Source organism: Trachypithecus francoisi, unplaced genomic scaffold (assembly GCF_009764315.1).
Source record: "Trachypithecus francoisi isolate TF-2019V2 unplaced genomic scaffold, Tfra_2.0 Lachesis_group11, whole genome shotgun sequence".
In the NCBI taxonomy this organism is placed as follows: Eukaryota; Metazoa; Chordata; class Mammalia; order Primates; family Cercopithecidae; genus Trachypithecus; species Trachypithecus francoisi.
The window spans coordinates 48658504-48684416 of record NW_022681456.1 but is presented as its reverse complement, the minus strand read 5'-3'; the positions used below and the strand labels follow the sequence as shown (position 1 = coordinate 48684416).

Sequence of the window (25913 nt, the reverse complement as noted above, 5' to 3'; positions counted from 1 at the left end):
TCCCAAGTAGCTGGGACTACAGGTGCCCGCCACCTCGCCCGGCTAGTTTTTTGTATTTTTTAGTAGAGACGGAGTTTCACCATGTTAACCAGGATGGTCTTGATTTCCTGACCTTGTGATCCGCCCGTCTCAGCCTCCCAAAGTGCTGGGATTACAGGCTTGAGCCACCGTGCCCGGCCTTTGAATTTGATTTCTACAAAGAGTTTCTGATAATAAAATAACTAGGATAAAATTAAGAATATTAATGAATAGCTTTAGTTTAAATTTATTTAAAGAGTAAAACAGTTTCATTTTCCATAAAAATAATTGATTATTTAAAATTCATTCTTTTCTGGGGCAGGTTTCACAAACTCTTGGAATTCTTATTCACACAATGTTTATGAACTCATTTATTAAAATTTATGCAACCTCATTGAAATAATGTATTCTAAATCAGAAAAATTAGAGTGAATGAGATTTTATGGCATTAAAGTTGACTTTTTTTTCCAAATAAAATAATATCATGGAAGAAGAAATGTCTGCTTAGACTGAAAAATTAAAAAAAAAAAGGCAAAATAATTTCTACCAGAGACAAATGTCATTTTTTCCCATAAATACTACAGAAAAGAAGTATACAAATAGTTTTTTGTTTTCCCAAATTATCAGAAAAGGTAGTGAATCATTAAGAAACTAAAACATTTAATGTCTATTGTAAAAATGTATATGTTATTATCCTTGTAATAAAGTTTCCATATTTTAAAAAGTATTTTTTAATTAAATCACAAATTAAGACGTATGACTATGACTGGTGTTTTTAAAAGGTACCTAAATAGTTTGACAGTGTTAATACAAGATTCTATTAACTGAATTATAAAAAGATAAATGTGAAAGCTTTACTCATTTCTTTGTGTCTTTCTTTTCTTTTGGAGACAGGGTCTCACTCTGTCATCCAGGCTGAAGTACAGTGGTGTGAACACTGTTCACTGCAGTCTCAAACTACCCAGCTCAAGGGATCTTCCCACCTGAGCCTGCAGAGGTCATTCCTACAAGAAGCTACATGTGCAAATTATTACTAAATAACCTCTTAGCTAAACTTCTTACATTAAATTTTTTAATCTGCAGTTTTGTCCAACTAGATACTGTTAAATGTAAAGATCTTCTTTTTTTTTTTTTTTTTTGAGACGGAGTCTCGCTCTGTCGCCCAGGCTGGAGCGCAGTGGCCGGATCTCAGCTCACTGCAAGCTCTGCCTCCCGGGTTTATGCCATTCTCCTGCCTCAGCCTCCCGAGTAGCTGGGACTACAGGCGCCCGCCACCTCTCCCGGCTAGTTTTTTTGTATTTTTTAGTAGAGATGGGGTTTCACCATGTTAGCCAGGATGGTCTCGATCTCCTGACCTCGTGATCCGCCCGTCTTGGCCTCCCAAAGTGCTGGGATTACAGGCTTGAGCCACCACGCCCGGCCACAGGTCTTCTAATCAATGGTAACTAATTCCTATTTTCTATAAAGAGCCTTTTATTGGCCGGGCGCGGTGGCTCAAGCCTGTAATCCCAGCACTTTGGGAGGCCGAGACGGGCGGATCACAAGGTCAGGAGATCGAGACCATCCTGGCAAACACGGTGAAACCCCGTCTCTATTAAAAAAAAAAAAAAAAACAAAAAACTAGCCGGGCGAGGTGGCGGGCGCCTGTAGTCCCAGCTACTCGGGAGGCTGAGGCAGGAGAATGGCGTGAACCCGAAAGGCGGAGCTTGCAGTGAGCTGTGATCAGGCCACTGCACTTCAGTTTGGGCGACAGAGCGAGACTCCGTCTCAAAAAAAAAAAAAAAGAGTCTTTTATTTTGCATTTCCTACATATTCTTCATATATTTAATGGCACTGAATAGATTTTTGAAGTATTCAAATTGTCTTAATGGAATATTTAGTGGAATACAAATATTTAGTGAATAACTGTCTTCAGCTGAAGCAGTGAAATAACGGATTTTTTCAAATTATTTATCTCAGCATTTGTATATCTCTGTAATAATGATTATATACGGGAATTTTCCCTACATAGTGGTTGCTACATAATCTGAACCTTCCTATGACTGATTTTCAGTCTTTCATTCTTAGTTGATTCTAACAAAACTACATATACAATGTCAAAATTGGATGCATGAGCTTAGAAAACAAAATTCCAGTTCTAAAATGATTAGTAACATTCAGCAACTGTTGACCTGAACGTTTTCCCCAAAGACTGAAAGTGAATTTTAACACCTGCATCAAAACTTAGATTATGAATGGGTTGTTTATATGCATGTGAATGAGTAAGAAAAGAGAGAGAAAGAATTGTGACTGAACTCATTGGGGATTTTTTTTTCCAGTTATGTGTGTGTGATGTGCTGTTGGACACTTAGACTTTTCTTCTGTCTCAAATTCTTCTGTGGAAAACAGTATGAAGATCTCTCAAAGAACTGAAGGTAGATCTACATTCAAGTCAGCAAGCCCACTCCTAGATATCTACCCAAAGGAAAAAATGTCATTATGTGAAAAAAGATACTTGAGGCTGGGCATGGTGGCTCATGCCTGTAATCTCAGCACTTTGGGGGGCCGAGGCTGGCAGTTTGCTTGAGCTCAGGAGTTCGAGATCAGCCTGAGCAACATGGTGAGAATCCTGTCTCTACTAAAAAACAAAAATCCAAAAGAAAAGAAAATAGCTGGGCATGGGGTATGCGCCTGCAGTCCCAGCTACTTGGGAGGCTAAGGTGGGAAGATGGATTCTTGAGTCCGGAGCGGGGGAGAGGTTGCAGTGAGCTGAGATCATACCATTGCACTCTAGTCTGGGTGACAGAGCGAGACTTTGTCAAAAAAAAAAAAAAGCCAAAAACAAAAAGGAAAAGACACTTACATGCATACATTTACAGCAGTATAATTCACAATTGCAGAGATGTGGAACCAACCTAAGTGTCCATTGATTAATGAGTGGATAAAGAAAAGGTGATATTATACACCATAGAATACTACTCAGCCATAAAAAGGAAAAAACTAATGCCCTTCATATTAACTTGAATGGAGCTGGAGGCCATTATTCTAAGTGAAGTAACTTAGGAGTAGAAAACCAAAAGCTTTATGTTCTCATTCATAAGTGGGAGTTAGGCTATAAGTGTGCAAAGGCATACAGTATGATGTAATGGACTTTAGAGATTCAGAAGGGGAAGACTGAGATGGGGGATAGGGTTAAAAAACTACATATTATATACAGTGTATGCTACTTGGGTGAGGGATGCATTAAAATCTCTGAATTCATCACTATATAATTCATTTATGTAACAAAAATCCACTTGTACTCCAAAAGCTATTGAAATAATTTTTCTTTTAAGCATGGCACCTTGGCATGCTGGGTACCTTCAACTAAAGGAAATTGGAAGGACCTCGGACGCCAAGGCTTCCTGGCCTTTTCCTTTACTCCTGTCTCCCACTCTTTTTTTGTCCCTGAAGCAAGTCACAGACACAAGATTTCTTTTCCCTCAAGGTGGGTCATAGAATCTAGAATGTCTCTTCCCCAAAGCAAGCCATAACACCTAGAAAGCTCATTTTCTCCCTTTTCCCTTGAAGATCCTCATTCCAGAGAGGTCCTGTTTCATATCCAGGAGGAAGGAATGCTACTCAGAGAGGCTAAGAAGAATCTGAACAGACAGGATTTGCTGGGTTTGCTTCCTTTAGTCTATTCTCATTAGATCATACCCTTTTGTCCAAGTACATTTCTACATGACTGCCTATTCTTCACGTAATCTAAGCATAAAAATAGTTTTCCCTGAGTCTTTGGGTCTTCATTTCTGAAAGTTCTCATGTCATGTAAGACTATGATTAAATAAATGTGTTATGCTTTAAAAATATATATTTGAACATTTACTATTTGCCAGCCACATTTCTAAACATATTACATGTAGCTATTAATTTATCCCTTACAAGAATCCTTGGAGAGAGATACAATTATTAACCCTATTTTACAGGGTGGAAACTAAGACTGAACAAATGAGGTAGCCTGTGAAAGGTCACATGGGTAGTGTGAAAAAGAACCAGGCTTCAAACAGTCAAATTGACTTCCAAACCTGATCTGGAAGTCTCTATATTATACCACCTACTTCGCTTAACCATTGTGCTTTAAAAGGATAAAATCATTTGAAAATTAAACTTATATTGACTCTACTACTTTTTTTTTTATTACTCAGAAAGTGCTTAAATGATTCATGAATAAGATTTTGATAGCCTGAGGCTGAGAACTATCTTCTTGTTGTTTAGCCAGAAGATATTCCTCCAACAATTAGAAGACTCAATGCCATACTAAATTTTGAGTACCATCTTTGGTACTGTAACAACCATTCTAAAATGAAAAATCAGGTGGTATTTTATAATATGTACAGTACTGCTTTCTAATATTCCCATTTAGTAGAAAATAAATAATACTAGAAAGATACTTTGACTTTTTTAACATATGGAAATAAGAAGGAGGAGCCATTTTTGCTACGAACCCATTACTACATATAAAATCTTTCAGCACTCTCCAGCAAGACAGAAATTGTACTAAATGGAAATCAACCTGACTTTTTAGCCAAATCAGCTATCCTCTTTAACAGTGTGGTCAATACCATTTACAAGGCAAAAAAGTCTCAAAACCAGAATTGATCTTCTGCTAGTCTTGGCAAATGGAATGATTTGTGAGAAACAAAAAGCAGGAGAGTACATAGCTGCTTACAGCTGATTTGATAAATGATTGATGTGTGAGGTTACTGGCTAGCTAAGGAGCTGTTCAGTATAGGGATGCACAGTGCATCACTGACACTATGTATCGATCTTTACCTCTAAGGCAGATTTGCCAAATGGGCTACTTTTTCCAAACCTTTTGTTTTGCGCCTGCTTGAATTAACTAAAAGATATCTTAAACATATTTTGTCACCATAACATCTTAGAGTTTCATGTTTCAGTGGCCAGGAAAAAATTTACATACGCATGGGTTTTATTATTTTATTTGATGCAGGGTTTGTAGATTACAACTATATTAAAAATAAACCATATTTTTGCCCAGTCAATAAAATTATCACAAACTAGAATCGAATACCAAAATATTTGTTATATACTTTGTGTCCTGAAGTGCATGACATATGGAGAATTTTGTTTTCAGCCACACTTATTTTAACAGCATGTACATGTACATAAATAATAATATTTCATATACATAGATAATAACATTTCAATCCAGTGTTAGATTAAATTCAGTTTGATTTTGGTGTACTATAGAAATAGCATCATACATAAACAATTTTCCCTTTTGTAAAGCTTTTTCCCTAGACTTCTAAGATAACTTTTGCTAAATAAGCCTTTATAAGTACAAACACAGATATTAATAGCAAGAATAGCAATGATGTTGCAGATAATTTTGTTCAAAATTAAGGTTGCTAATTTCTTTAAAGTTGTCTTTGAAACTGAACATTGTTCCAAAATACCATGGAACTGGAAAGGAAATACATAAAATGCCTAAGGATGAAGAATGTCTAGCATTATATTATCTGTTTACATTCCTTCTCCTGGGATTTAAATGTTCTTGTCAGCATTTGAAGATCATAATTATTCTAAATTACATATCATTTTTTATTTTTTGAAGAGTGAGGCAACTTAAAATTAAGAATTAATAAATCATGGAGAGAAAATTCTCTGTTTTCCTTCACCAGTATTGTCATATATCAGAAGCTTTAGATTATTCTTCAAAGGGAATAACTGACAGGCACAAATGATGCAATATTTGTTAGAAAAGTTTCACTCAGTAATTCAGAGATGTTTGATAAGCTTCCAGAGAAAGAAGTTGAGAATGTGTTACCCTTAAGAGATCCCAGAGTATTCACAGCAAGCCCATCTGCTCCTATGGAAACCTAATCTGAAAACATATCTGGGCTCACTTCCCACAAAGAAGTGTGTTTCTCTAGTTTTACAATGAAATTGAAAGTTTCAAAACTAATGAGACACAGCAATAATACGAGCTATTTGAGAAACCCAATTGCAATTTACTACAGTAATTTATCGCTTAAAAAAATTACTTACCACCCCCATTCTTCTGACATAGGTATGGAAATCGCCACACATTTCCTAAACCTACAGAAAATCCAACTTGGGCCAGGATGTATTGTAGTTTACTGTTCCAAGCTGGTCTTTCATCTTCGACTTCAGATCCTTCTTCAACATCTGTATCTTTCTCTTCTGGGCTATCAACAATTAGTTCACTTGTCTTAAAAGCATCATCAGCTGAGTCTTCATTGGAAAGAAGGTCTTTGACAGACTCAGTAACATCATCATCTAATTCTCTTTTTACCACCTTGCTATTTTTAGGCATTGGAAAGTATGGGAAGTATTAAAAAAAAAAAAAAAAAAAACTCCCTATGGCAAATGTGTTAATTCTGTTTTTCAAAACAATGTTACTTGATAGGAAGACTGAGGATGATATCAAATAAATCCTTGATTCAAGGTGATAAAGCCTTATGGATTCTGAATCCGTATGTCCAGTATTCTGTAGGTACCTGTAAAATTATAAGTTGAAATGTGATTATATTTAATGATGAAAAATATTTAAAATACAGAATTATTCTTTTTTATTTTTATGACAGAAACCCTTTCTACAGAGTATAAGACATGTAATTGTCTTTAGTGTTTCAGGGCTTAATATTCCCATAAGTATAAGAATTGTAAAGCACATATGAGCTTCAAACACAATTTTCTTAGCTAACATCCTCCTTCTTGCAAAAATCTCAGATATACTCCAATGCATAATGAATATTCTGTTCATTAGTAACTAAACTTTTAGGACTCTTTTTCTTAATTCTTTATTTTTTCCTCCCTGACTAAAGCAGATCTTTTCTTATATATCCCTGATTTTGTTCCTTGTAGAATTATATACACAATTGCAAACCAACTGTGTAAATTTGTCTTATATATAATCTCTTCTGTTCAAATATTTGTCATTCACTCATTTGATATTAATTGTTCTTCTTAAAAATTTAACCTAGTTTATTTTATTTTATTTTTGGAGACAGGCTCCCACTCTGTCACCCAGGCTGGAGTGCTGTGGCAAAATCAGGACTCACTGCAGCCTGTATCCTTCCCATAGATACTCTTGCCTCAGTCGCACAAGTAGCTGGGACTAAAGGTGTATACCACCACACCCAGCTAATTTTGTTTTTCCTTTTTGTAGAGATGAAGTCTCACTATGTTGTCCAGGTAGGTCTTGAACTTCTGGGTTCAAGGGATCCTGCCTTGGCCTCCCAAAGTGCTGGGATTATATTGCATAAGCCATTGCACCCAACCCGTTTGATATTTATTGTGATGGGGCTTTATGGGATATAATAATCAATGAAAAGTACAAAGCATGTTTTTAAGGATATTATATTTAACAGAGAGAAAGGGACATCAAATAACAATACTATAGTGCAGAATTTAAATGACCCAACATTATTACAACAGGAAAAATCGAGAATGTTGGATAAAATTAGAGTTGAGCACAAATGGAGTGAGGTCATACCCAAACATAAGGAAAAGTATAAATGAGATGAGAAATGGTCAATGTACATTATATATATGATCAGTCTCTTAACAGCTCAAGAAAAATACTGTAATCACTTTGGGATTTTTTTTTTCCTTTTTTTATTTGTATGTTACACCTCCTATCCTTTTCCCCATTCAGACACAGACCGAGTAATTAGAAGCAACTGAAGGCCGGGTGTGGTGGCTCATGCCTGTAAACCCAGCACTTTGGGAGCACTAGGTGGGTGGATCACTTGAGGCCAGAAGTTCGAGGCCAGACTGGCCAATATGGTGAAACTCCCTCTCCACTAAAAAAATACAAAAATTAGCTGGGTGTGGTAGCGGGCACCTGTAATCCCAGATACTTAGGAGGCTGGGACAGGAGAATCATTTGAACCAGGGAGGCAGAAGTTGCAGGTAGAGGTTGCCAAGATCACGCCACTGCATTCCAGCCTGGGTGACAGGGCAGGACTGCATCTCAAAATAAAATAAAATAAAATAAAATAGAAAAAGAAACAACAGAAACTAGAATAAACAGTACTGAAACTATATCTGAGACGTGGAGGACAGATGTAAAGAAAGTTCACAAAAAAGAAATGAAAGGGTACAAATATCTTAAAGTAATTTAGAAGAAAGCTAATGGAAACTGAAGTCAGCTAAAAGTAATCCAACAAACTTCTAATTGGTATAGCCAAACACAATAATACAATTAATAAGACACAAAATACTACAAGAAAAGCAGAGGTTTTGCTTGAAGACTTGTATTTGCAAATAATAATAACAATATAGAAGAATAAACAGTGAGAAATTACTAAGATAAAGAATTCCTAGGGATTTCAAGCAGAATTAGAAAGATGAAATTAAAACACTTCTCATAATATTCATTAATAGATGAAATTAAAACACTTCTCATAATATTCATTAATTTCAATAAAACTAAGAGAAAAATATGTGATTTCCAATTTTATACCCAATTAATTTGTATTCTGATTATAAAAGCCACAGGCAAATATTCCTATGCATGACAGAAATGATGAGTGCTATGGGATGAAGGAGTGGGGAATGGAGGGAAAGACTAAATAATCATAAAATTTAGCCAAAGAGAGAAAACAAAGTTAAAGATCTTAGTAAAGAGGAGCCATGTTAAAGAATAGAAGTGAACATTAATTTAAACAAGGAGATATGGTTTACATTTTATAGAAATTATGTGCAGGGGACAATTATGAATTGTTATAAAAATAAAATCAAAAATTGAAATGAGAGGGGAAAAAGAAATAAAAGTGTGAAAATATGCTCATCTTTCATGTAGGAAGTAATAGATACTGTATAAATATGACTTGGTTGGGCTCAGTGGCTCACACCTATAATCCCAGCACTGGAAAGCTGAAATGGGCAGATCACTTGATGCCAGGAGTTTGAGACCAGCCTGGCCAACATGGTGAAACCCCATCTCTACCAAAAACTACAAAAAAGCACCTTTAGTCCCAGCTACTTGGTTGGCTGAGGCACAAAAATCACTTGAGCGAGGAGGTGGATGTTGCAGTGAGCCGAGATAGCACCACTTCACTCTAGCCTGGGTGACAAAGTAAGATCTGTCTTAAAAAAACAAACAAACAAACAAAAACCAAAAAAAACCTTTATTATGTAAAAGAGGATAATAACCTTAAGCTCTTCATGTTTTCATATAATCTGTCCTATTTAATTGTAATGTGATATTATAAGAATCAATATGTGTTGATGTGAAAAGACATGTATTGTTCCCAAATATTTAAACATAGATTTTAGAAAGAGATTATCTTGAGTGCAAATTGTAACTCTGTCACTTATGGTTTTATGACCCTGGCCAAGTTACTAAACTGTGCTTCAGTTTCTTCATTTATAAAATGAGAACAATAATATACTTATCTACTAAAAAAGTGCATAAAGTCAATGTCAGCACACTGAGAGGACTTAATATATTCTCTCTTTTATTACTATGATTATCACAACACGAAGACTATAACTGATTTGTTGTATATGCTTCTGTAATATTAAGGACAATGTTAAGTCCAGGGCCAACGCTACATGTTTTAATTTTCTTCTTAACACAACTTTTTTGTTTGTTTCAGATATCCATTGCTGCACATCAAATATCCTCTCTATTTAGTGGCTTTGAAAAACAGTTTAATTGGCTCATGATTCTCTGGATTAGCAGTGTGAACCAGGTTTACACGATCAGTTGTTCTTGAATTCGGTCCTGCACTGCAGTGATCGGTCAGTTCCAAGGAGGTGGTCTAATATGGTCTAACTGACATTCTAGCAAAAGGCAGGCTATCAGGTGGAGCACTTTGGTTTGCTTATAAGTAATGTCTCCAAAATACTAGCTGCAACTTGTTCATATTGTAGCTCAGATTTCCAACCATAGCCAAAAAAAAAAAAGGTGAGTCCAATGCACAAGTGCTACTGGAGCCTCTCTCTAGTTCACATTTGCTAATGCCTCATTGGCCAAAGAAAGTCTCAAACCTAAGTCCACACTGATTCAAGAGTAGAGATAAACCTTACTTTTTGATGGAAGGGGCAACAAAACCCTACTGCAAAAGGCATGCTTAGAGAGGAAAAAAAAATTACTACCACTATCTTTGAAAAACAATCAGCATCTCCTTAGTTTCCACCTCCCTTGAGTTTTAGTCTTGAGGAGAGGCACAAAGAGATTTAAAAAGTAAGCATGTCATCCAATTCCATCAAAGGCATTATGCCCAGGCTGTAAATACTGCCGTAGTCATGGACTTTGGTTCCTGGTTTTCAGAACTATTTTCATTCTTGTCCTTTTCCATTTCATTGCCAAGCACCCCATTGTTTCTTTGAGCTCCTGTGGCTGCCAATATGACTTTTCTTTTGCCTCTTATCCAGCATAAGTTTCTACAGATTGCAAAAAACCCCAAATGGCACACCAATTATGAATCAAAAACTACTTCTCTATTTCCATTCATCTATCTCTGTATATGAACATAAATACACAAATATGTTGGGAACTTCACATTATTTAACTCTGAACTTATATTTACCTCTTTCTCAAGCTCTCATTTTTTGTATTGCTTTAGTTATCATCATATATTTTTCAAAATAAATCCATTTTGAAGCACTTAAAACTAGATCCAAAATTTTTATAACCATGATAATAAATTTCCATCTCAGTGGTTCTTAACCCCAACCATTTTGCTTTTTGTGTTCTTTCTCAAGATTGTTTCACCTATTCTAGGTTCTTTGATTTCCACATAAATTTTGAAATCAGCTTGACAATTTCCACCGCAAAAAAAAAAAAAAAACACAAAACAAAAACAGCCTACTAGGATTTAAAATTGAATTACGTTGATTTTATTGATCTATTTGGGGAACACTGACATCTAACCAATTGAGTTTTCCAGTCTATAAACTTGGTGTATCTTTTTATTTATTTCATGCCTTTAATTTATCTCAACAGTGCTTCAGAGATTTCATTGTATTGGTCTTGCACAACTTTTGTTAAATTTATCTCTGATTAATGTGTGTTTGGGGTATGATTGCAAATTCTTTTCTTAGTTACAGGTTTCAATTGTATTTTGCTACTATATGGAATATAACTGATTTTTAATATAGGCTTCTACCCACAAAGATGCTAAATCGAGTTTTGTATCTTTCTAAGATCCCGGAGGACCTCCACTTACATAATCATGTCATCAGTCAATAATGATAATTTAATTTTCATTTGCATAATTGTTTACTTTTATATCTTTCTCTTGACTTATTTTACTGGTTAAGACATCCACCAAAATATTGACTAGATATGCTAAAGGCAAACATCTTCATTTATGTCTCAGTGTTACTTGAAAAATAGTCAATGTTCCCCTAGCACAATATTAGTTGGGCAATTTTTTCATAGATCCCTTTATTAGTTTAGATATATTACTTTATATTCCTAGTTCAATGTGGTAGTTATTTTGAATTATTGTGGTAAATTTTGACAAATTACTTTGACCTTTATTAAGATAACCACATGAGTTCTTCATCTATTGATATGGAGTATCCCATATTCGTTGCTTTTGTATCTTAAAACAATCTTTCATTTATGAAACAAACCTCACTTGGTCATGATGAATTACTTTTTAATACATCACTAAAATAAATCTGCCATATTTTGTTATAGATTTTCTTTCAACTGCATTCATGGGAAAGTGGGTATTTTCTATATAAATTTATTTTGTTTCTCTGGTTTTGGTGGTGTCTTAGAAAGCTTTAAAATGATTTCTCTTTTATTTTCTGAGAGTATGTGTGTAGAATTAGTTTTATTTCTTCTTTAAAAGTTTGGGAGCACTCACCAATAACCCAAATCATCTAGTTTTGGGGTTTTCTTTCTGAAAATGTTTTAAATTAAAATTGAATTTATTTCATTGATATACAGCTACTAAGATTTTCCTTTTCTTGTTTTACTTTTGGTAAGCCGTCTTTTTGAGGGATTTGTCCATTTTACGTAAGGTGCCAAATTCATTGCCATAAAGTATTCTATAACATTCCACAGTTTTTAAAACACACATAGAATTTGCCATCATATCTCACTTTTATTACTGATATTGGTAATAGGTCTTTTTCTTTGTTTTTATCTTGACCAGTCTTGCTATATAATATGTTCACTACAAAATTAACTCAATACTTTCTGCCATTCGTGTTCCATCTTTCAAAACTTTCTACCCCCCAAGCCATTGTTACAATCTCTTTTGAAATTATATTACATTTTAATTAACATTTCCAGGGAAAATATGCAAACACTTGAAGTAGCAGGTAAGTATCTGCATCTGACATAAATGATGGATGACTCAAACAGATATGTCTGCACTGGCTAATTTTTGGCATTTGTTACAAGCTTAATATTCTATAATAAAGCACTAGAACACCAGTAAATTATCTCCCTGACTTTGACAACTCAAAATTTCACTGGAAAAAAAAGTTTTATTTAAATATGAACTAATCTGAACATGGAATTAATTATTTACAGATTCAAATGCAATTCATTTTTCCATTTTCTAATATAGGACAAAAATAAAGACCATTCAAATCAAATCAAAATTTGGACCATACTGTAATGCTCAAGAAAATTTGTCACCATATGCTGATTAGTTTATAGTTATGGTATAATTACAGAGAAAAAAATTTTCATAAAGAGATTTGGTGAAATACTGAAATAATAATCTTGATGAAAAATATGAATTTTTTGCAAATTATATCCCCTTTACATAAAATTTTTGCATTAAGTTATAAAATAAAAAATTACAGAACCGATCAAAAGGAAAGGAAATTTTTTTTTTTTTACAAATAGCAATACCAAGTCACAATTTATCCTTCATTAAATATATATTTTTTTTCCCAAAAGGTGGACTATAAATATAACACTTGCCAGAATGGCTAAACTTTGTTTTTTAAAGTAATAACACCAAATATTGGTGAGGACATGTAGAAACTAAATCAATCACATGTTGCTGGTAGAAATGTAAAATAGTACAGTCACTCTGAAAAAAAGCTTGGTTACTTTTAACACTAATAAAGACTTCTCATAGTATCCACCAACTATATTTCAGGGATATATCACAGAAAAATAAAAAAAGACTTACAAAACTTGTATACAAATGTCCATAGCAGCTTTACTCATAATAGTCAAAAACTGGAAACTATCCAGTATGCGTTTTAATGGGTGAATGGTTAAATTGTGCTACATTCACACCATGAACCACTAATCAGCATTAAAAAAAAACTACTGATACATGCAACAACTTGCATGTTCCTAAAGGAAATGATACTCAGTGAAAACAATATAAAAATGCCAATTTCAAAGAAATACATATATAACAATTTTTATATAACATTTGTGAAATAACGTAATTATAGAAATGAACAACATATCCATGGTTTGAGGAGTTAGGGACAGAGAAGGCAAGTGGATGTGCTTATAAAAGAGTAGCAAGGGCCGGGCGCGGTGGCTCAAGTCTGTAATCCCAGCACTTTGGGAGGCTGAGACGGGTGGATCACGAGGTCAGGAGATTGAGACTATCCTGGCTAACATGGTGAAACTCCGTCTCTACTAAAAAATACAAAAAACTAGCCGGGTGAGGTGGCGGGCGCCTGTAGTCCCAGCTACTCGGGAGGCTGAGGCAGGAGAATGGCGTAAACCCGGGAGGCAGAGCTTGCAGTGAGCTGAGATCCGGCCACTGCACTCCAGCCTGGGAGACAGAGCAAGACTCCGTCTCAAAAAAAAAAAAAAAAAAAAAGAGTAGCAGGTTACTATCTTCATTGTGGTAAGGGATACAAGAAGGTACACATTTTATAAAATTTCATAGAGCTATAAACATAGACATATTGTGGATTATGCCACATCAATATGCTGGTTTTGATATAGTACTGTGTCTTACATAAGATATTAAAGTGGTGGGGAAGTCAAGTAAATCGTGCACAGACCTCCATGTGCACCCTTCTGTGAAATTGTAATTATTTCAAAATTAATTATAATCATAAAGCAATTTTCATAAATTGAAGTATATTTTTGTTGACTTCTGTGAACCAAAGACAGACAATCTTTCAAAATTCTTTTTAAAGATTTCTGAAGTAGAGAAAAAGTTTTTAAAACAAAGTTTTATTAACATATTAAGAACACCTCAGACTTAGGCATTATATTTATTTCCTGAAGATTGCTTTAACAAATTACTTCAAATTTAATGTCTCAAACAACAGAAACGTATTCTTTCATACTTCTAGAAACCAAAGAATCCAAAATAAGTTTCAGTCAACCAAAATCAAGGCGTTACCAGGTCGGTATTTTCTCGGGAGGCTCTAGGGGAGAGTGTGAACCTTGCCTTCTCCAGCTTCTGGTGGCTGCTGGAATTCCTCAGTTTGTGGCCTCATTACTGCATTCTCTGTTTCTGTGGTCAGATTGCCTACTTCTTTCTACTTCAGTCTAATATCCTTCTCCATCTTTTTTATAAAGATGCTTGTCATGGCATGTAGGGCCCACCTGGATCTTCTGAAATCATATCTTCATCTCAATACTTTATCTGCAAAGACTTTTCTTCCAAATTAGATAACATTTACAGATGTCAGGGAGTAGGAACTGGACCAATCTTTAGGAGGCATATACTATTATTTAAACTAATGTATACTATGTTTTCTAAAAATAATAATTTAAAGGCACTGAATATGTTTTATTTGTTCATAAATCCTTATAAAATGTTATTGGATCTTTCATAGTGATTTGCTATAGCAGGCTGTTTTCCCTTCTTTTAAATCTGGGTTAACTTTGAGCTTGCTTTGACCAGAAGGCAGCAGCAGTGAAACTATGCAAGTTCCAAGGCTATAGAAGCTCGGCAGTTTCTGCTTTCCCTCTTTTGGAAGCTAGGAACAATGTAAAACAGTATACTTCTCCTGCTAAAACCCCACATGGAAAGAGGGAGAGAGAGAGAGAGTGAGAGAGAGAGAGAGAGAGAGAGAGAGAGAGAGAGAGTGAGAACGAGAAATAGTCTCAAGCAACCATCATCTGAGGTGAAGCTCCAGACATAGGAAAAAAGGTATTGATATTCCAACCCTAGCTGAATTGCCAGCTAACACCAATCAGAACAGATGAACCATCCAAATGAGCCCAACCACCTCACAGAAGAATGATTTTTAAAAGTCATTATTTTAAGACACTATGTTGTAGAATGGTTTGTTGTGTAGCAATAGATACCTGAAACATTTGTCTATGGATAAGATTAATTATGTATTGGATTTAACTAAAATTAAACAAACTTTACTGAAATTTAAAATACTGTCCAATAATCTTCACAATGTGGCAAGATCTATGTAGAGGATATGTGGTTTAGGTGTTTAAATACTCACAGCAATTTTATTTTAACCATAAAATAGGTATTAACTTTCCAAGCCACATTTGGTGAATCATATGTAAAGATGCATATAGTCAATTTCATGCTTAAGGCATCTTGGAAATCATAAGTGAAACAGAAATTATCACTGCAAAATCTGCAGACATCAAAATGACCATGAGAGAATACTAACATAAACTCTACACACATACATTTAGTAACTTAGGTGTAACCAATCAGTTCCTTAAAAAACACAAACTACCATAACTTAGCCAATAAGAAATAGATCATTTAATAGCTATATAACTAACAAAGAAGTTGAATGCATAATTTTAAAACTGTCACAAAAGAAATCTCACTGGAAAATTCTACCAAACATTTAAAGAAGAATTAACACCAATTCTACACAATCTCTTTAGACAATAGAAGATGATAGAATAATTCGAATTTCATTTTATGAAAGCAGTATTACTCAGATACCAAAACCAGGCAAAGATCATAGGAAAAAATAAAAAACTACAGATCAATATTCCTAATGAATATAGACAAAAAATTCCTTTACACAGTGTTAGAAAACAGAATTCAGCAATGTATAAAAAAATTATATTCCATAACCAAGTAGGGTTTATTCTAAGTATTCAAGGTTGGTTCAATATTCAAAAATCAATATGTAATATACAATAATAACAGACTAAAGGAAAAATCACGTGACTATATCTACTGATCCAGAGAAGACAAAACTCAATATCCATTTATGATCAAAAATGTCAAAAATTAGGAATAGAAGGAAACTTTCTCAACTTGATCAACAGCATCTACAAAAATTTTACAGTTGACATTATATTTACCGGTGAAAAACTAAATGCTTTTCCTTCAGGATAAGAAACAAGACAAAAACGTCTAGTCTCACACTCTTATTGAATATAGTACTGGAAGTTCTAAGCAGTGGCATAAGGAAAGGAGAAGGAAATACAGTCACCCCTTAGTGTCCAAGGGGCATTGTTCAAGGACCTCCCACAAATACCAAAATCCTCAGATGCTCAAGTCCCACATTCATCTGTGTGTCCTGCATCCCACAAGTATTAGATTCACATCTGCATTGGTTGAATCTGTGGATGCAGAACCTAAGATATAGAAAGCTAACTGTATAAGTCACATAAATCAAGAAAGGAGAAGAGTCAAGTTACAAATTTGTGTATAAGTCACATAAATCAAGAAAGAAGAACAGCCAAGTTACAAAAGAGTTCCATCACATAAGGATTCCTTGTGTTGGCCTTTTATAACTACAACCACTTTGCTCCAGTCCCCAGGCTCTCCTTAACTCCTGGCAACCTCTAATCTGTTCTCCATGTTTATTTTTTGATCATTTCAAGGATGTTATATGAATATTAATAATACAGTATTCAATTTTTTTTGCAGACATTCTGAATGTCTATATTATAAATTCTAATGAATCTACAAAAATAGCTTCTAGAGGCCGGGCGCGGTGGCTCACGCCTGTAATCCCAGCACTTTGGGAGGCCGAGGCGGGCGGATCACAAGGTCAGGAGATCGAGACCATGGTGAAACCCCGTCTCTACTAAAAATACAAAAACTTAGCCGGGCGCGGTGGCGGGCGCCTGTAGTCCCAGCTACTAGGGAGGCTGAGGCAGGAGAATGGTTTGAACCCAGGAGGCGGAGCTTGCAGTGAGCCGAGATCGCGCCACTACACTCCAGCCTGGTGGACAGAGTGAGACTCCGTCTCAAAAAAAAAAAAAAAAAAAACCTTCTAGAATAATAATCCAAAAAAATCACAGAATACAAGGTAAACATACACAAATCATTTATAGTTCCATATGTTAGCAATAAACAAGTGGACGCAAATTAAAAATGCAATAGCATTTATAATCATTAAACTGACATAATTACACAAAAATGTAACAAAACCTGGATGGTACATTTTTTGCTGAAAACTAGAAAGTGCTGATAAAGTAAATGAAAGAAGATCTAAATGTATGGGAAGACATGCCATGTTCATGGATTAGAAAACTCAACATAGGAAAGATGCCAGATTTCCCTAAATTGATATATGGTTAAATGAATTCCTATCAAAATATCAGTGACATTTTTCTACAAAGAAGATTATTTCAAAATTTATATGAACAGGCAAAAAATTAGAGAAGCTACAACAATTTTAAACAGAAGAATGAAGTGGGAGGAATGATTCTTTCTAATTTCGTGACTTATTATGTAGTTACAGTAATGAAGTCTATGTGAGGTTGGTGAAAGGATAGCCAAAAATGAATGTAACAGAAGAGGCTACCCAGAAAGAAGTGCACACAATATGCCCAACTAATTTTTGATAAAGGTACCAAAGCAATTTCAATGGAGAAAAAAATAGCTCTTTCCACGAATCGTTCTGGAAATAATTGGACAACCCTAGGCAAAAGTATAACCCTGAACCTAACCTCACACCTTATACAAAAATTAATTCAAAATGAATCACAAACTTAAGTGGAAAATATAAAACTTTAAGAAACAAATCATCAGATTAAATCTTTGAGATCTAGGGTTAACCAAAGAACCCTTCGACATGACAAAAGCAGGATTCAGCAACACGAAAACTGGTAAACTGGGCCTCGAAATTTGAAACTTTTGCTCTGTGAAAGAACCTATTAAGAGGATGAAAAAAAAAAAAAGCTTAAAAATGGGAGAATATATTTGAAGGTCACAAAGGACTGGTGTTTAGGATATATAAAGAACTCTTAAAACCCGACAGTTGCGGGGCGCGATGGCTCACGCCTGTAATCCCAGCACTTTGGGAGGCCGAGGCGGCCGGATCACCTGAGGTCAGTAGTTCGAGACCAGCCTGGCCAACATGGTGAAACCCTGTCTCTAGGAAAAACGCAAAAATTAGCCGGGTGTGGTGGCAGTCGCTGGCAATCCCAGCTACTATACTAGGGAGGCAGAGGCAGGGAAATCTCTTGAACTAGTGAAGCGGAGGTTGCAGTGAGCAGAGATTGTGTCATTGCACTCCAGTCTGGGGCACAAGAGAGAGACTTAGTCTGGGGCGGGGGGGAAACAAACTCAACCATTGCCAGCCGCCGTCGCTCACGCCTGTAATCCCAGCACTTTGGGAGACTGAGGCGGGCGGATCACGAGGTCAGGAGATCGAGACCATCCTGGATAACAAGGTGAAACCCTGTCTCTACTAAAAATACAAAAATTAGCCGGGCGAGGTGGTGGGCACCTGTAGTCCCAGCTACTCGGGAGGCTGAGGCAGGAGCATGGCGTGAACCTGGGAGGCAGGGCTTGCAGTGAGCCGAGATCGCGCCACCTTACTCCAGCCTGGGTGACAGAGCCAGACTCCGTCTCGGGAGGAAAAAAAAACAAAAAACCCACCATTATAAATAAAATAAGAAAATAGGTACAGACATTTCATTGAATATAATATATGAATGACAAATAAGCACATGAAATGAGGCTCGATATTATTAGCCATTAGGTAAATGCAAATTTAAAATACAATGAGATGTTGCTATATACCTATCAGAATGGCCAAAATATAGTGACAACCAAATTCTGGCAAGGATGCAGAGAAAATGGATCATTTATTCATTACTGGTGAGAATGTAAAATTGTACAAACACTCTGGGAAACAGTTTGACTGTTTATTTAAAAACTACGCACAGCTACCATATAACTGAGCAAGTGTTCTCATTTATCCCAGATAAATGAAATTTTATGCTCCAGAAAAGCCTATGCAGGACTGTCCATAGCAGTTTTATTTACAATAACCCTAAACTAGAAATAATCCAGATGTCATTCAATGGGTAAATAATTATAAATTCTGGCACATCCATACCATTAAGTACTACTCAGCAAAATCTACTGATATACATAACTTAGATGAACCTACAGAAAATTATGCTGAGTGAAACATTAATTCAAATACATTGAATACTGTATGATTACATTTTTATAATATTCTTGTAATGACCAAAAATTAAATATGGAGAACAGATTAGAGGTTGCCAGGAGTTAAGGAGAGCCTGGGGACTGGAGTGAAGTGGTTGTGAAAGGCCAACACAGGGAATCCTTATGTGATGGAACTCTTTTGTAACTTGACTGTATCAATGTCAATATTCTGATTAGGAAACTTTCATATAGGTATTACAAAATGTTATATTTGCAAAATGTTATATGTATTGTGTAAATGTTATTACACAATGTTATATTGTCAAGCTCTTACGAGAACTCTGTGTTATTTCTTACCAACTACATGGGACTCAACTCCCATCTCAAAATTAAGACTTTTTTTAATACCCTAAAATTAGTTTTTAAGTATCCCCTCTCCTATTCTTTGAAATAGTTCGAGTAGGATTGGTATTATTTCTTTTTTTTTTTTTTTTTTTTTTTTTGAGACGGAGTCTCACTCTGTAGCCCGGGCTGGAGTGCAGTGGCCAGATCTCAGCTCACTGCAAGCTCCGCCTCCCGGGTTTACGCCATTCTCCTGCCTCAGCCTCCCGAGTAGCTGGGACTACAGGCGCCCGCCACATTGCTCGGCTAGTTTTTTTGTATTTTTTTAGTAAAGACGGGGTTTCACCGTGTTAGCCAGGATGGTCTCGATCTCCTGACCTCGTGATCCACCTGTCTCGGCCTCCCAAAGTGCTGGGATTACAGGCTTGAGCCACCGCGCCCGGCCGCCTTTTTTTTGCTAGTATAATTGGCTAACTTTATTGAATCAAGTACTAAATATGCTTCTACAATATAATTTTATTACTAAAACTCTGGAAACGGGAAACTCTCTTGTAAATTCAGAAACAACAAAAATCAGGGAGTAGTCAAAACACTCATTGAGTTTTGTACCTTACTAATTCCATGACATGTGATGAATGAATAAAACTCTACCAAAGGTGTTCATTTGCCTCTGTCTTCACTTTAAAATATTTTATGTATTTATATTTTGAATACAGAATACTATAATATGGTATTAAAGGGCACAGAGTAAAGAAATATATATATCTTCCTACCCTTTCTCCCCAGAATATACTGTACCATCTGTACCTCCCAATAAGTAATCAAAATCTTCAATAAATATTTTCTGTATATACTAGCATATATAGATGTGTGTGTGTGTATATACACTTAAACATTCTCTGTATATTCAAGCTAATATGTGTTTTCTCCCCACCAGTCCCCAATCTGCTTCTTTTTACACAACAATTACGATGTGCATAATTCTACCTCTTAGTTTTTCACTCAAATAAATTCTTTGAAACTTTTGATCTCAATGTAATAGCTTCATTTAGAAAAACTTCTGTATGATATTGCTTGGTATAGGTATACCATATATTTAGATCACCGCTGATAATTTGCTACTACAATGTTCCAACAAATTACTTTGTATATCTTGCATCTCCATATCTATAGAATAAACTTCTAGAACTGGAATAGCTTGATCAAAAGGTATGAGCTCTTATAGTTTTCATAAATATTACCAAATAGCCCTTTATAAAAATTGTGTCCATTTGCACTATCACCAGCAATGCATGAGAGTACCCGCTTTCTTCTGCCCTCTTCTGTATAACAAATAATCTCTTTGATCTTTGCCAATCTGATAGGTGAAGAAGTTCCTAAAGTATGCATTCTATTTAAAAATAAAAATCAATTGATCTTACGTGAAAAGATACCTTAGCACATTAATCACAAGGAAATAAAGTGACCTTCAAGGCTTAACCAACTTATAACTCTGCCCTGTGTCAAGTGATACTATGCATTTAAAATTGCCCTAGGCCGGGTGCGGTGGCTCAAGCCTGTAATCTCAGCATTTTGGGAGGCCAGAGACGGGTGGATCACGAGGTCAGGAGATCGAGACCCTCCTGGCTAACACGGTGAAACTCCATCTCTACTAAAAAATACAAAAAACTAGCTGGGCAAGGTGGCGAGCGCCTGTAGTCCCAGCTACTCGGGAGGCTGAGGCAGGAGAATGGCGTAAACCCAGGAGAGGGAGCTTGCAGTGAGCTGAGATCCGGCCACTGCACTCCAACCTGGGTGACACAGCGAGACTCCGTCTCAAAATAAAATAAAATAAAATAGCCCTATAACCCAGTTTATTTTTAGGGCTTGTTGTTCACAGAAAAAGAGATGATAATTACCAGTCAAAGTTAATATTTAAGCAGATAAATATATCAAAAATTATTTAGTAAAGACTGCCAGAAGAGTAGTGTTATAAGTAAGGGGGAAATAAATCTAGTGATTCCTGCTGTGTAACCTTGAATGTTGTTCATGCATCTAACTATGCCTGTGGATTTTTATTAATATCATCTGCTGAGAAACCATTTCAAAATCTACTCTGCAGAGCTGCATAGGAATATACTAATATATCCTATCATGCATATGTATGTAGTAATAAAGAATTAACAGACTCTTCCACAAGGTGAGAGGTCCATTGAGAAATGAAAGAAACGTTTTTAGGAGCTTTTGATAGCCACCAAGGTCTCTTTTGGGTCTGCCATTCTAAGTCAATGATTGAACTGCCTAGATGATATAATCCCAGAGTTAAAAAGAACGCACATATCTTACCTATTCACATACACATTTTATTTTATGACAGGAGAAGCATATTTACAACTTCAACTATCATCACTGGGTAAGGTAATAACTACGAATATGGACTTTAGATTTTAGTAACTAGTCTGACTTATTTTAAATGTTTCAGTAGGTGATAAGGAAGGCATCTCATCTGATTATTGGCATCTCTCATAACTGTTATCCAGTTTTAAGATTCCATATTATTTCATATTTATTGAGTGATAGACTACTTATCTCCTAGAAACATATAAAAATGCCTTTCTTTATTCCATTAAAATATTATATCTTGAGTTAACTATATTAGAATTATAAAATAATTTTTCAATCAAGTATATAACGTGCAATCAGAAAAAAGAAAAGCTTATCAACAGTAAAGTATTATCTTTCTTTAAAAATCCTATTAATTCCTGTCATCCTAAAAAAAAAAAAAAAAAAAAAAACACAGACTGAAAATTACCGGATTTCATGGTCGAATATCTTGAATTTAATATGAAAGAAAAAAATACATACTGTTTATTAGTCCAAACTGCACCATGTTGTAAGCTCCCTGCTGTTTTGCAGACCTTGGTCAAAGCGAAACATTTCACAGGGGTTCGAGCTGTGAGAAACATCCCGTCTAACCAACTGTCCACAAGGGGGACAAAGGCCCAACTAAAGAGACATCCCTATCATATCTTGTTGGACAAAGGTCCAAAGAACACCCTGAACACCAGAACGACATTCCGCCGGAACAAGGGCCAGAACTGCCTCTTCATGGAAGCATCTTATTAATATCCCGCCGGGCACCAAGGCATACTGCTCAGATCCCTTCTGCCCATACCTTTAAATTGACCCAGCCTGTAAGTGGCAGCGGGCTCTGGCATTAGCCGGGTCCCCCACTTCTGTAGGTTTTATGCTGGACAGAAAGCCTAAATTTGCTGTTGAGCCGCCTTCTTCTGTGTGTGTGTGTGTGTGTGTGTGTGTGTGTGTGTCTTTAACCCTCGCCTTCCCTTCAAAACCTGACACTGTTCAAAAAAAATTTAGTCCATCATTAAGCATTTATTAAGAACGTACAAGTCAGGCCCAGTACTAGGTGCCTAAGACATAAGTAGGTCTGTATTTCAGCACTGTTCTTGCAGAAATGAGACTGGGTAGGTGAGGGGCTTGATGAGGGTTGTGTCTGCAGAGAATAATTCCTCAAAGCAAACACTTTGTTGCTGGTGTAGCGGAAAAGCAATCAGGCATTGACAGGTAGAAAATAGCTTTTACAGGATGGGCTATAAGGAGACGAAAGGCAGCATATAAAGCAAATCCTTCATCTCTCCCATACGTCTTAAGTAGTGAACCGCAAGGATGGTGCAGACTAAGATTGGGTCTACCTTTAAGATCTGGAGGGGAAAATGGCAAGACCAGAAGAAACGGTCGCAGACTCATTTGCATAAGCACCCAAACACTGCTTACGTCACTGCGCCGGAGTCCGGACCCCGCCCCGTCTTACTCCAGCCTTTCCCAGCTAGGGAGGAGGATGGAAAGGGAAAGCGGGAGGATGGAAAGGGAGAGCGGGACGCTGGAGAGCGCGAGCCTCGGGGCTTTGCTTTCCTCAAGTGTATATCAAATGCTGCTTCTCAGCTCAGGGAAAATAATTCCCGCTCCCGCAGCCTGTGCCACTGGGTGGGTCATGCCTGCCCCTGAACGCCTCGGGCGTCTTGATTCATTCTTATGTATCACGCTGGTGCGCTACGTTAGAGTGCAAGATTTTCCCTGTACTCAATACCGTCTTCCCAGTCACACACAGAACAGCCTAGTGAAAGAAAGGTAGAAACGATCTGGGTTTCTAACTGATTCCCATCTTCTTACAATCCCAGCAGCACCACCCTCACCGCCACACTCTCAAATTCCAGGTGCGCAGAAACACAGGAGCCGTGATTTCTCCAGCAGCCACGTGCCTTTCTCACGGCGAAAGGCCCCCTTTCGGGCCATTTATCACAGGATACCTCAAGCAAAAGGGAACTGTGGTCACGTGAAAACACTCTGTCCTCGGTAGTCGCCTTCTGCCTTTGCAAAAGCGAACGGAAGCGAATGAGGAATAAAGCTCTCTGCTCTCCCCGCCCCATCGCCCACCTGCACGAGGTTTAGCTTCCAATTCACCTCGCGCCTCTCTCTTCCCCGACCCTCCCAACTTTCCTCTTGGACTTCCCCGTGTTGGACCCCACCCTTCAACCAACCCCGACTTGACTTGGAAACGAGTAGGTCTCTGGGGGATGCTGTGGGTAATTTCCACGACGGGAAGGAAGGATGGCGGCACGTTTCAACCCATGTGCTTCCCCTTACATGTGCAGCCTGTCGCCCCCCACCCTGATTGTGCAGAGGTGCAGAGTTAGAAGGTTGCCCGCCCAGCCCAGCTTCTCCCTCCCAGGGCTTTTGAGCTGCCCTCCCTCCTCCCACCCCAGGACGCAGCGAGTCCTTCCCGGCATCCGTCTGCCAATTCGCTCCCTGTGCTGGTGCCCAGGCTCCTGGGTGGCTAATGGCGAGCCCCACCTCATCCCCAGTTGTGCCCTTAGCGTAGGCGCTTGCCATTACCGTCAGTGTGTCTTGACCAAGCGCCTTTTGCTGCTTCCACGTCCCGGCAGGAGCAGCAGCAGTCGCGAAAGGGTAGGGTCCAGGTGGCTGTGACGGAGGCCGAAGTGGAGCTGTTTTCAGAGAAGCAGCTTCTTGCCTAGGATGGGACCAGGAGCTGGGTTTTGGGGGCTGCTGCCCTGCAGGCTGGCAAGGAGAGACTCGTGAGCGCCTGTGTGTCTGCCAGGGAAACAGCACGGGATACAGGCGCGCGGGTGCGGGTGCGCGTGTGCATGCGTATGTGTGTGCGCGCGCGCGCGTGTGTGTGTGTATGTGTGAGGGTGTGACGGAGGCGCCCACGTGCCCGGCCCGCCCGTGTTGCGGGCGCCTACAGGCTGCAGAGGAGAAGGGTAAGCTGTGGGCGGCGGCGGGACGCGGAGGGGTAGCCAGGAGAGCAGGCTGAGCTCTGCACCTCCCCGCCCCAAAACCCACTGATGCAGCGGCCACTGCGGCTGCCCAGCGGCGTCTTCCAGAGCCCGGGGCTGTGCCCGCCCGATGCGGGGTGCAACTGAGGAAGCCCGCTCCAGAGCAAAACAAAACAAATTCCTCCAGCCATCCCGTCTTTCTCCAACCCACTCAAGCGAAAGAATGGACACCAGTTACCCGCCCCTGACTTTTGCCTCAGTGAGAAGAATAATAGGCATGGTGCTACCTAGCACCATCTGAATATTCTCTAAGAGTCAGTAATGGTACTAGAAAAAAATGGGTGACCTGAAGAACCCTTTTCCCAACTATCTCCACAAGCCGGCCATTACCATCTCTTGCGAAAGAAAAAGCCTCTGGGCACTGGCTTCTCCGTCAGGCGGTGGCCTGATAGCGCTCAGTGATTCCCTCCGGGTTATGAAAGGCCGTTTCAGAAAGCTGGTCCTCCCTCACCTACCGTGTGTTGGTGCCTCAGCAGCCCACTCTTTTCCAAGGGGTCTCATTAGAAGATGAAGCCTGACTTACCTCTGCTGACAATCAAAGCATGATCGTAATTATGCCACGTGGAGAATTCCTAAAATATACATCTCTGAACACAAAGCTTAGCCTGCTTTTGAAAATGGCTGAACTGTCCCCTAAACAGTGCATATGCTCTAGGGATGAAATTTTCCGTCCTTGAAACATTCAAAATTTAAAAGAAATGCAAAATGAACCTAGAACGTAGGTAGAAAGGTTCAGTAACTTAGCAAAGTACATTTTTCACTTCCAGATTATTAACATTACTCTTAAAAATACTTTTGTGCACTTTTAGGCCTTTTAACAATCCCTTAGATTTTTACGGTTCATAACCAATTAAGATTGAATTAAGTAAAAAAGGCCATTGCAGACAGGTTTTTCATGCAGTGAAAAATCTCTTGGAAAGAAATCACAAGACCTAAATTT

The 25913-nt window shown here is 37.6% G+C and overlaps 1 protein-coding gene across 2 annotated transcripts in view; it reads right to left on the bottom strand.

Annotated features, from left to right (window-relative positions):
* Positions 1-25452, bottom strand: part of SLC6A15 (solute carrier family 6 member 15) — a 51740-nt gene extending 26288 nt beyond the window's left edge. Inside the window, exons 1-3 of one of the 2 annotated variants that reach the window (XM_033221141.1) lie at positions 25304-25452; positions 24513-24695; positions 6049-6521 (exon numbers count right to left, since the gene is read on the bottom strand). In XM_033221141.1, the coding sequence (XP_033077032.1) occupies positions 6049-6337 (289 nt within the window). In that variant the 5' untranslated portion in view covers positions 6338-6521; positions 24513-24695; positions 25304-25452. Of the gene's footprint in view, positions 1-6048; positions 6522-24512; positions 24869-25303 lie in introns of those variants that run through there. The other variant, XM_033221142.1, reaches the window with a different exon arrangement.
* Between the last annotated feature and the right edge of the window lie 461 nt (positions 25453-25913).